The 12,828-nt window shown below is 34.7% G+C and overlaps 1 protein-coding gene across 1 annotated transcript in view; it reads right to left on the bottom strand.

The window, feature by feature from the left end:
- LOC106080077 (prominin-1-like) overlaps positions 1 to 12,828 on the bottom strand; it is a 59,285-nt gene that overhangs the window by 20,171 nt on the left and 26,286 nt on the right. Inside the window, exons 3-10 of the mRNA XM_056028514.1 lie at positions 10,099 to 10,455; positions 4,315 to 4,370; positions 3,679 to 3,896; positions 3,051 to 3,171; positions 2,724 to 2,790; positions 2,437 to 2,532; positions 1,058 to 1,248; positions 53 to 127 (exon numbers count right to left, since the gene is read on the bottom strand). Coding sequence (XP_055884489.1) covers positions 53 to 127; positions 1,058 to 1,248; positions 2,437 to 2,532; positions 2,724 to 2,790; positions 3,051 to 3,171; positions 3,679 to 3,896; positions 4,315 to 4,370; positions 10,099 to 10,357 — 1,083 coding nt within the window. The 5' untranslated portion in view covers positions 10,358 to 10,455. The remainder of the gene's footprint in view (positions 1 to 52; positions 128 to 1,057; positions 1,249 to 2,436; positions 2,533 to 2,723; positions 2,791 to 3,050; positions 3,172 to 3,678; positions 3,897 to 4,314; positions 4,371 to 10,098; positions 10,456 to 12,828) is intronic.

Below are 12,828 nucleotides of genomic sequence, written 5' to 3'. Positions count from 1 at the left end.
TATATGAAAAATATACCACTTAAAAAGTGGGGTTGAGTAATGCAGTACTTACTTGTTGTGTTAATGATTTTACCCCAGACTGTACAAAGACAGCAAGAACCACAGATTTGTTGAATTCATTTGGTAGCTGCGGTAAAGTGAAAATACAATTTAAAAAAATAATTAGACAAAAGTTTTTGAGCTGTCTGAGTTGACTGAACAATAAATAAATTGTAGGTCATATGTGACTAGCCTGTTCTAAACCTTTAAAATTATGCAGTGAATTTTAAGTTGTTAAAAGTGGATATATTTTAAATGTAAAGAAAGTCAATGGAAATTTTTAAAATGCACTAAATGTTACAAGTATATTGTCTAAAGGCTGCTTAGCACTTAAGCTAATCTAATGTGCATTTAAAGTCAGTCATCTTTTAACACATTTTTTTTTACATTTTTAAGTAAAGATTTCTACTGTCTGCACAAGTCTAAGAAAAAGAGATTAGGCTACTCCCAGTGGTCATTAGGGATTTAAAAAGTGTGTTTTTGTATGAGAGAGAAATATTAATGCGAAAGGAAAAGGGTCCCAACTATGATAGGCTAACAAGTTGTACTGATTGTCTACTTCCTAAATATCTATCATATGGGAAGTATTTTTTAGAAATAAACTTTGGACTTCAGAAATGAAGAATATTAGTGCAAGAGATTAAATCTGGCTAGGTTTGAATTGGAAACCATAGTGATGACTGTCAGAAGTGCATACCACACAACAATGCAGCTATCCAGCAAGCTGTGCAATAAACATACTTAAGGGGTCAACACACACAAAAATATAAATATAACCAAAAAATCTCCCACAAGAAATGCAGAATCAATATTTATAAATTGTAAAAAAACTAGCATGTGATTGATCCTTCTGAAATATAGCTTAGCTTGTGCTGTGCTTCAGTAAATTGGGTAAATGATGTAGAAATTTAACTTATAGATGCACATTTTAATAGATTAATTCACAACATCTTAAACTTTTAAAACCTTTTTTTATTTAACAATTTTCTTTTTAAAATAAGAATGGTAGAAAGCCTACCTCATTTGTGTCAAAAGATTTGTTGAGTTGATGGTTAGGGCACATGGTTGTTATGTTAGAATCTTTTGAAATAGCAACATCAATGGTATTCTGTAAATCAGCGATGAATGTGTCAAAAATTGGCATTAGTTGGAATAGAAAAATTTTTTCTTGAACCAAAACTGTCAAACTAGTATTCAATTTGTTGGCATCTGTCAAAGAAATTGTTTAAAAAAGTAGAAATGTAATTAATATGCTGCAAATTTTATAAACATATTAAAAATCTATTCTGATGTTTTAACCAGGCAAAACTTGATAAAAAAAATATCTCTCTCTTTTGATTGTTTAATCTTTTCCCCTTGTGACTGAGGTGCAATTTTACCAAGTAAATAATTTTCTCACTTTATTATTAAGCTCACCTCACCCCCCCCCCCCAACCCAAAAAAAAAAAAGTGCTGAGGTTACAGAACAAACAGAAGGGTTGCGAGAAAAATCAGTCAGTTAATTGTAATCTAAATGTAAATACAAGCAGTCTTTCTATACAAAATTATTAATTTGAATCCTTGTCTTTAGAGCAACTAGTTATTGTTTGGATTATTTATAGTGTTCAAGATAATATTAAAATTCTGTTCAAGATAATTAAAATTCAATAGATCATTTTGCATAGCTTTTGTTTATTTTAGATGTTCCTTCAGAATTAAAAACAATTACATTCTGTCCCAAGTCTACTGCAGGATGGTGTGGGATGATGGCAGGCACATTTCAAACTTGTGACCATCAAGATGCCAGTCTAGAGTGCCTAGGATACCACACAATCAGGAAGCCATGTTCCTGTGTCTTCTTGGAGCCTGCATCTCATTCAAGTAATAAAGTGATACATAATGAGCTGCTTATTGCATTATAGCTCATTAATTTGACAAGACAACATTACATCATTAGGAACAAGAGTATGCTATTTATTTTATTTTTAAAGAAATGATGTGTAGCTAAAAAGAAAAGTTGCTCAAGTCTGATTTCCAACTCCAGCCTTCATGAAGGAAGGCCGACATGTTTTGCCACTAAGTTATTGAAGTACATATAAACAAAGAAGGTTTTATTAGTCTATTGCTAGTTAAAAACTTTTAGATTGTTAGTCGGAATGCATAGATCTGTGTTTTATTGGTCACCTGCTGCTGATTTTCATAAAAAACAAACTTAAATAATTATGACTAATTAATTTTTTGATTGATTCATTGGTTGTCATCAACCAGAAATAATTGGGGAAAGTTTAAACTTAATCAGAGAAAAGAAAGTTGGAGAAATAACATGTACAAGATTTTTATCAGACAGACAGAGAGACTTAATATATAAGTTAAAAAAAAAAAGGGGGAAATGCTTCATTACAGTTCAATTAAGATTACCTGAATCCATGTCGTCTATACCATTGTAAACATACTGCAAACCAGATTTTTTAATTACATCGTCTTTGATTGGCTGGCCAAGTAAGTATCCAATATCTAGAGAATGAAAACAAAAAATTAAAACAAGAACCCAAAAAGGTTTAAGGTTAACTAGATTTCCAGTAGCTTTTATTGAAACACAAAATTATGTACATGACTTGGAGGATTTGCTTGCCAAAGTGACACTATTTAATGATTTATTAACTCTATCCATAAAGATGTATGAAGCAGAATATTTTATTACTTACTGTCTAGATCACGGAATAATACTTTTAATGTAAAGTTGAAATTGTCATTTACAAGGATGTTGGTTTGCTGGCAAAGAGAACAATAATGTTTGAAACTGAGTAATGATGTCAATAAGAGTTATTAATAGGTTTAAAGTATGCTACTTTGTAATAAGGCTTCCAGAACATACAATTATTCACAAGAAACCTATTTTATTCCTACTGAGTAAGATGAGTGACCAAAAGATTTAATTTTATTAATTTAATAAGTCCCCTTTAATCATATCTTGGTGATCTTTCTACATTTTGAGACCAGTTCATAGGTCCACTGATGACAATAATACTTACATTAATAGTTGAATCAAAGTAAACAGTGATGTCATCAAGGGTGTCAAGATCTTTGTCTTTGATGTTTTGAAAAGATTTAGACAACTGCTCATTTGTAGCAAACATCAATGCACTCCCAGTTCTGTAAAATATTTGAAGGAAACAGAGTTAAGCATTAGTGCATTAAAACTAATTGAAGATTAGCAATAATGAACTTATTATAAAATCCAAATCAAAACATATTTTTTATAGTATTATTGTCTGGCTCAGTTTCTGTCTGTTACTGTATCATTTCCTCTATTGGTTTCTCTCTCACTTTCTTTGTCTTTTCTTCTATTTGTTTCTCTTACTTTCTTAGTCTTTTTCTTTTATATCTCTTCGCACTCACGCATTTTCATCTATTTAAACTCAAAGATGAAGTAGTGGATTCATTCATTCAGATCTTTATTAAAAGCAGGTCACTTAAATTAATATTAACATTTCTCATCAAAAATATGTTAACCAGTAAACATGGTCAACACAATTTAAGTTGCATGTCCATCACAGTTATGACACATTGAATTATTTACTTTGTCATCAAGATAATGACACTTTGAACGCTTGAACTATTTACTTTTTAATCAAGATAATAGCTCTTAGAACTACTTACATAGCCATCACGGTAATGACACTCAAAACAATGATCGACACTCTTCGACCAATCACATCCTCAAATCCGGCTTCTTTTGGTTCATTGATCACACGAGCCCCACCACATCGACCACAGCATCGACAGCAGCAAAAGCACATTCCAATGATAGGGCAGAGAACAATGAAGACAATGCCTACAGCTATGGCAATGGCATAACCTATGTAGGATTTTAATATCTGCAATCAGAGATAAAAAGTCATCAGTAATTCATATTTTTTAATAACTTGGACAGTTGGAGACATTACAATTTTTCCGTTGACTGATTCTTGTCTTTCCTCTTTCTTTTTTAGAATCTCACCCAGTGGTGATATCCATTGAGTCATTTATTTTGTCTTTACATGGAATACATGGACTTTAAACTGATGGAGACCCTTTAAATGGCATAAAATGGAAATAAGGAAGAAAACTGATCAAAAGCTTTTTGTTGTGCCCCAGGAAACCCTCTGGCTAAGAGACTGTTGACTTAAGACTGTCTCAAAGCAGTCTCAATGAAGATTTTTATTAAATGGTGCAGGTTATAACTGTGAAAATATGAATAATATAAATGAGATATGCTCATCTAGTACATACATTTTTATATTTAGATAAACTTACATCTTGCCATCTGTCTCCAATGATGCTGAACGATGATTTTAGTTCTTTGGCCAAATCTGTAGGATAAAAAGAACATTTTTACTGGAGCTAATTATGTCTGTGTAATTAATTATAAATATAAAGGACAATAATTGTATTTGGTAATACACATATGTAGCAAAGAGTCAAATTAAAATGTAATACACCATTTTATCTCATCTTATAATTACAGAGGTTACTTCAAAAGAGAAGACTTTTATGTCCTACATATATCCATGTGTCAATCTAGTCAAACATTTGAATTAGGGACTTAAAGTCAGCCAAGGTATTGTTTTTTCTGGGTGATTCAGGCAACCCATTCCATGCTCTAATAGCATAAAGGAAGAAGGAGCACTTACACAAGTTTGTCCTAGCATAAGGAATAGTAGTGTGTCTCTATCTTTGTTTCTTACTGAGTATTCTATTAGGTATTGTTTATGTAATTGTAAATTATGGTTCAGTGTTTTATAAATATATAATTGCTACTTTGCTTTATATTCTTCTATTCTGCATCATCTCTAAATTTAGTGATATTACAAATGGCGTTACTCTTAATCAAATGTGAATATAAATTTGTTATAAATTTCACGGCTCTATATTTATAGTTTCTTTATTTTTGGGAGTTGGCTCAGCCAAAGTTAAATAATTAGTTTTATGTTCTTGTTTAATTTGTATAAATTTCTTTAGATAAACCTAAATGATTTGTTTGATTTTGTAATAATTTGGTCCATATGAAAATCCCATGGAAACAAACATTCTTATTAGAAAAAGACATTAACCAACCAGTCGATGACCTCTGGAATTTCATTAAAAACCATCTTAAAAGCATTATAGAAAACCATATACCAACTAAATACACATCAAACAAAATAAATAAATGCTGGTTTAATAATAGACTAAAGAAGCTTTGTAAACAGAAGGAAAACCTATATAGAAAATTTAAAGAAACTAATGCAGAAAGAGTTTACAAAAAGTATATAAAAATTAAACACTTAACCCAAAAAGTAAGCAGACAGCTGCAGAGTGAATACATAAACAATGTAATATCTAAAGATAACAACAAAAACCTATGAAAGATGAACATAACATAATACATAATGATAATGAAACTAAAGCAAACATTCTAAACAAATACTTTGCATCAGCATTCTCAGCCCCAGGAGACAAAGACATATTACTGAATTTGAACCAAGTAGACAACATAGAAGATATAGTAGTATAAGAAAATGGAATTCAAAAACTATTAGCCAACACCAAACCAAATAAAGCTTCTGGATCTGATGGTATTCCAGCTAGATTACTCAAAGAACTAAGTAATGAGCTAGCCCCAGTGTTCAAAATACTCTTTCAGGCTTCACTTAACCAGGGCAGAGTACCAAAGGACTGGAAAGAAGCTAATGTCACCCCCCTATTTAAAAAAGGAGAAAAATCTGACCCAGGAAACTACAGACCAGTATCACTTACCAGCATCACATGTAAAATCCTAGAACACATAATATGTAGCAACATCATAAACCACTTAGACAAACATAATGTCCTCACACCATACCAACATGGCTTTAGGAAATATAGATCATGTGAAACACAACTAATAGGACTAATTGATGATTTTTCAAAAGGTTTAGATAATAGTGAACAAATAGATGCTATCTTACTAGATTTTTCTAAGGCTTTTGACAAAGTTCACCACCATAGTTTGCTTAAAAAATTAAAATATTTCGGCATTAATGGTCCACTGCATCAGTGGATTAAAGACTTTCTGATAGGGAGAGAACAAACTGTAATAATAAATGGCTCTAAATCAACACCGATAACAGTAAACTCAGGTGTACCTCAAGGAACAGTCTTGGGTCCACTACTATTTTTAATTTACATAAATGATTTACCAAATTGCATTAGTTCAGGAACAAAAGTCAGATTATTTGCAGACGATTGCATAATATATAAAACAATAAAAACAACACAAGACACAGATATTTTACAAAGAGAATTAGATGAATTACAGAAATGGGAATCAAATTGGAGCATGTCTTTCCACCCAGAAAAATGTCAGTTGTTAAGAGTAACAAAAAAACTAAAACAAATTAATTCCACTTATCTTATTCATGGCAAACCAGTAACACAGACTAAAAACGCAAAATACCTAGGTGTTATAATAAATGAAAAACTGTCATGGAATCCACATATTGATGAAACTACAAAAAAATCAAACAAAGCATTAGGATTTATTAAAAGAAATTTCTATAAATCAAATAAGAACATAAAACTAAAATGTTATTTAACCTTGGTTAGGCCAATAATAGAATATGCATCCTCTGTTTGGGACCCCTCAACTCAAGAAAACATTAAGAAACTAGAACAGACACAAAATAGAGCAGTGCGATTCATAACAAACGAATATTCACATTTGACTAGAGTAACACCTTTAGTAAAATCACTAAATTTAGAAAGCCTTCAGGACAGAAGGCTCAAAAGTAAAGTAGCAATAATACATAAAACACTGAACCATAATCTTCAAATACAAAAACAAAATTTAATAAAATACTCTGAAAGACACAAAGATAAAGGCACATTCCTCGTCCCATATGCTAGGACAAATTTGTACAAATACTCCTTCTTCCCTAGTGCTATTAGAGCATGGAATGGGTTGCCTGAGCTAGCCAGTAAAACCAGTGACTTGGCAGAATTTAAGTCATTGGTTAATATGCATGACTAAATGCATGACGCGTAGGACGTAATCATCTTCTTTTTTGAAGTAACGTCTGTATTATATAAGATAAGATAAGGAAGCTTGTCATTTAAAATACCTAATAATTAATATATCATGCGTTTTTAGTGTGTGTAATTACTTTATTAAGAATAACATACCTCTATTTTTCTATACTCTAACTCTATGTAAATCTTATCTACTAATCTAGTATCTTCATTTGCTTTATTTTGTTGTTGTTACTTTTTATAATTAGTGAAACCTGTAGAACGTGTAGAATGAGGCGGCGACAGTGAACCCCGCAGGCCAGAGCTAGAGGACGTGATAATCAAGGCGAACATTTTGTTTATTGTCATATTCTCACGTCTGTTATCACCTTAATAAACATCATTCATCTTATATTGATCACTCGTTTAGTTGCCTCTCTTAGATTCATTATAATATTAAAGAAAGAATGCAAAAGTTTGCGATTGATTCATTTCAATGCGGAACAATTACTACTTGCTAGTAGTTGACTATTTTTCTAAATACCCTGAAATTAAGCGACTGTAGATTAAAACAGTGGAACATGTAATCAGGGCACTGGGGTGATTTTTTTTCTAGACAATCGCATTACAGTGAGCGTCAATATGCCATTCATGATTCAACAGTTACAAGTACAGGCAGTTTGCTATTGAATGGATTTTCATTTTTCATAATTACCACAAGCCCCTGATACTATTAATCAAAAGGTCAAAGTGAGGTGTATGTTGGTATCGTCAAGAAGATATTTAACAAATCTTACAAGAGTGGGAAACGTCCAGAAATTCCAAAATGGCGACCTATTCATAGCAACAATATTTAAAATCACGAAAACTAAAAAATACAACATGACAATAACAATTTGCGATGGTACAGGTTTTGGGTGCAGGTTTATGAACCTATAGGCTACTTTTGGACCATCGAAAGAACCTGATCGGGCGTGAGCGGTATAATATCTACTATTACCAACTTCCATATCTCGCTATGCTTGACAACAGAAATACTCCAATAAAGAAGACTAACATATTTACCATTACATCTACTGATGAACAATTGATACTAATCTGTTGAAATCATCGGTACATGAGTCTGATGAGAATGTGCAGCCATTACGGAATGAACGAGACTGATGAGAAAGTGAAATACGATGCTCATGAAAGTTTTTCAAGAGATTACACAGTCGGAGTGAAATTGAGAATTCGCAACAGAGAAACTTGTCAGAAAGCGATTGTCGTGAAAAAAACAACAACATTTGTCACCTAAGTCGTTCATCATTATGATTAAGACCAACGATGGCAAAACCTACAGTTGAAATCCAGGATTTTTAAACTACAAAAATTAACAATAGTAGACCTGCGTCATTGTGCCAATGTAGACAACTAGAAGCGATAGAGTTGTATATTTCAACCATAAGAACTGTACAAGGAAAGATTTGACAAGAACTTCTGTTTTGTGAAGGCAGCTAGTCAGGAAGCCTACTGTCTACTCTTTCTCTTTGCTCACTGTTGTGTTTATTAGTTTACACTAGTTTTTCTCTTTGTAGAAACAGTACAATAACAGCTGATTATTTTGTGTTTTTAGTCCGAAAATTTTATCATGAATAAAATCAGGGCCGGCCTAAGGCCACTGCTACCTATGCAACCGCAGTGGGCCCCATACTTTCATAGGCCCCGAGCTAATTCTAGCCCTAGGTGTAGATCATTAAACTATTTATAACTTAAAACACATTTCCCGGAAATCTACTAAATTTGCAAAATATCCACAAATTCCAGGAAATATCCTGAAATTATTGAACTCTTTTGAAAACTCATAAAATCTTTTGAAAACTCATAAAAATCTCCTGAAATATAGACAAAGTGTCATTTTGTGATTCATTCAATATGGAAAACGCCAGTCCTACGCACGGTAAAAGAAACGGCATTATTCAATACCCGCAACAGTGGCATCTAGGGAAAGAAGCTTCTCACGCCTAATGAAGAATTACTTGAAGTCAACAAATCTCGAAAATAGATTGAAACATTTGATAATTCTTGCTATTGAGCGTGATCTATGTAGGAAACGGAAGTTTGAATATAAACTGTAAGACTTCGTTACACGCAAGGCTCATAAGGTAAACATAATTTGATCGAGATTTTGGACTTAGTAAAGAATGAATAAAATGCAAAGACGAATTTATCTTAATTTTCACTTATTATCCGTATCCTTACCTAAACTGGGCTCCTCTCAATCGGTTTCGCATAGGGCCCCGCAATGGTTATGACCTGCATTGAATAAAATAAGTAGCCTAGTTTTTGTTTTAGTTTTATTGTTACTCTTGACAATTTGGCATTGGAAGGACATGCTCCAATTTGATTCCCATTTATGTAATTATCTCTCTTTTCAACATTTTCAGCATCTTCTATAGTTTTTATAGTTTTATACTTGGGCGTAGCTGGGAAGGGGGATCGGTTGGGGGTTCAACCTCCCCCCCCCTTAAAAATGAAATTACCCTCCCCGGGGGATTTCATGACTGATTATTTGCTTACTTTTTATTTTATTTTAGGTGAGATTTTAATGTTACACCATCACTTGCCCCAGAGCAGCCAAAGGAGGTTTTGAGTTTAAAATCCCACTTCAATGAATTTTGAGGTTATAGGTGTTGATTTGAAGCCGTTTATAATTACAATTTGTTCTCTCCTAATCGGGAAACGGAGGCGCGGTGGCTGAGTGATAAAGTGGTAGGCTTCCAAAGTGGGGATTCCCAGGTTCAGATCCTGGTGAAGACTGGGATTTTTAATTTCGGTATCTTTAGGACGCCTGGGTCCACCCAGCTGTAAGGGGTACCTGACGTTAGGCCTATTTAGGGAAAAGTAAAGGCGGTTGGTCGTTGTGATGGCCACATGACATTCTCGTAAAACCGTGCGCCACAGAAACAGATGACTTTTACATTACCTGCCCTATAGCAAGGTCTGAAAGGGGAACTTACTATATCACGAAATCCTAATCCATTTGTCTTATGTACCAGTAGTGCCAAACATTACACTAGATCTAGAACTCACCTATTGGAAAGTCACCAGGAAAGGAAGTACCAATGATACTTCGAGCTAAATCGTAAAAAGGTCCCAAAGAGCCAACATCCGATCCTGATCCTGCCTTGTAGTTTTGGTTGCCATTGTACTTTGTGTACGTGACATTGCTGTCCTTGTCAGCTGTGTTGTCACCCTCAATAAGAGTTTCTGGATCTAATTTTGTTACGTCTTGAGCACTGACCAGTGCCACCACGAGACATAGAAATAAAGGCAGATGTTTGGAGAACATTGTGTTGAATTGTAGACTAGTCAGTGTGAGAGATAGGTTGAGATAATATCACATTTTGTTTTTACTCTGTGACCTCTGACACTTGTCCATGAATAAATCTGAAGCAGACGAAATGCAACAATTATTTTTTTTGTCTATTTAAAAATTAGTATGAAGGTCCGAAATGCTATTTTAAAACAAAATAGTTAAAACTAGATTTGCAGCCACAGCAGACGACAACCGGTTCAACGAAATTAACGAAACATTGCAAGGACTCAGCCTCCTTCTTTCATTTACACACACACACGCACTGATGAAACACACTCACACACAGAGCACTCTAATGCATAGAACTTCTTTATATTTATTTTAAACTCTTATCCCTCTCACACTTTGGTTGCTTCACATCATCACAATAACATAGGCCTACGGATTTTATAGTATCGCAGCCACTTGCAAAATGACAATGATGGTCTCCATTATTACGAATTGAGGGAGTTCCATTAAGGCTCCTTGCAGTCTGGGTGAGTTTGACATGTTTCTTCAAAATTGAAGCCCAAACCTCTCCCCAGAACGGCTCTTCGAACCCGGAAACCATCGAAGTGACAGCCCAGAGCTCATGCTACACGACCAGGCAGCCATTTGCTAGAGCTAGAAGTAAGCGCTAGAGCTAGAAGTAAGCAGCTAGAGCTAGAAGTAAGCAGCTAGAGCTAGAAGTAAGCATCTAGAGCTAGAAGTAAGCGCTAAACAGAAAATCTGTGTGATGGATTTTGAACTGTTAAAAACAACAACTAAGTTTTAAAGCCTGCGTATACCATGAGCCGAGTAGAGACTGCGGCTAGACTTAATATCATTCAATCATTGCTTGTCAAACTGAGAAAAAAAAGGGGGGGGGTAAATCTGTTTTGTCTTCTATGTATACATACAGATATTTGTCTGAGTGTAAAAAAAAAACATTCCATAATTGTTTGTAGTTGCACCAGTTACGTATGATCAGGGGCCTTTAGTTGAGTTTCTTTTGTGGACGTGTTGAAGGAGAAAGTATCGAAAGGGGCAGACTGGTAATATGGGCAACCAGCATATGCCCGGAGGGCCAGTACCCTTATGGGCCGGTGGGGTCGCCGAATGGGTAACTTTGAACGACAATAAGTACTGTAAATGTTATTGGCATTCTTTTACAGACTTTACTGTGTAATACTAAACACATACTATCATAATAATGGAATAACCGAGATCTAAAACATATACCATCTGAAATTGTCTAGTAGTGTTGTGCGTTGCACTTGGAACACTAAGGCCAGCATGACGCGTAGGACGTAATCATCTTCTTTTTTGAAGTAACGTCTGTATTATATAAGATAAGATAAGAAAGCCAACAAAGCTCCCTTTCACCAGCCTGAAATGGGCGGCGGGTTCATATACTATACCAAGCTAACCGTGCGGGGCACGCTATTTATGTAACAGCCCCATGAGGGACGGCGCCTGGACGTTGACAGATCGGTGCGGGGGCTCTTTTACATCACCGCACAGTGCAAAGAGAATACTCTCGTACTCTCTAAGACATTCCCGCGGGAGCCTTGTTTTGCTACCCATTTGGCCTAGTCGTCCCCTCTCACGACCACCCGGGCGCCACGATGAGGCAGGGCAATAAGCCCGGGATAACAAAACTAATATATCATGCTGCTGGTGATTTACAATCCTCTATAAATACTTAACGATTTGAACAAACAACATAAGGTTTATATTTTGTATAGTCCTGTAGAAGTTAGTTTGAACAAGCTCGGGTGAATCTATATCGAGACGCTGAGCTTAAAAATTAGTAACGAATTTCCGTTTTTAAAGAAGGTATTATTGTATACAGCAGAGGCGACCTTAGCAGTACGCAGGGCCCCTCGGCGAATGTCAAATGCGGTGCCCTGCGCTGTAAGGGTAGACTATATATATCGGTTGTCCCACTTGCCATCCCCTAAGGCCGCTACTGGTATACAGTAGCCTACTCTTTAGATCTAATGTTACCAAAAATGACCCAAACATAGCTTGTCCTGTCAAACATGCATACTGTTATTGGGTTGGTTCGTCGAAAGATCCCAAGATTTCGCCACTACGAATTTTACACCTTTAGGGATAAAGGTGTGTGGGATAAGAAAATAAGTACAATTCATTGACAGAGGCGTGTTTTGTAATCATCAGCTTGGCCTTTCAGTCGGTACGCAAGTGAAAAAGTTTGTTGATGAGGCTTCATGTTTAATGCTGTTGATAAAGTTTGTTGATGAGGCTTCATGTTTAATGCTTGTTGATGAGGCTTTATGCATAATGCTGTTGATAAAGTTTATAGATGAGGCTTCATGTTTAATGCTGTTGATAAAGTTTGTTGATGAGGCTTCATGTTTAATGCTGTTGATAAAGTTTGTTGATGAGGCTTCAGTTTAATGCTGTTGATAAAGTTTGTTGATGAGGCTTCATATTTAAGGCTGTTGATAAAGTTTGTTGAT

The sequence above is a fragment of the Biomphalaria glabrata genome, chromosome 1, assembly GCF_947242115.1.
Source record: "Biomphalaria glabrata chromosome 1, xgBioGlab47.1, whole genome shotgun sequence".
NCBI classification, from domain to species: Eukaryota; Metazoa; Mollusca; class Gastropoda; family Planorbidae; genus Biomphalaria; species Biomphalaria glabrata.
This window is presented reverse-complemented; position numbering and strand designations above follow the sequence as displayed.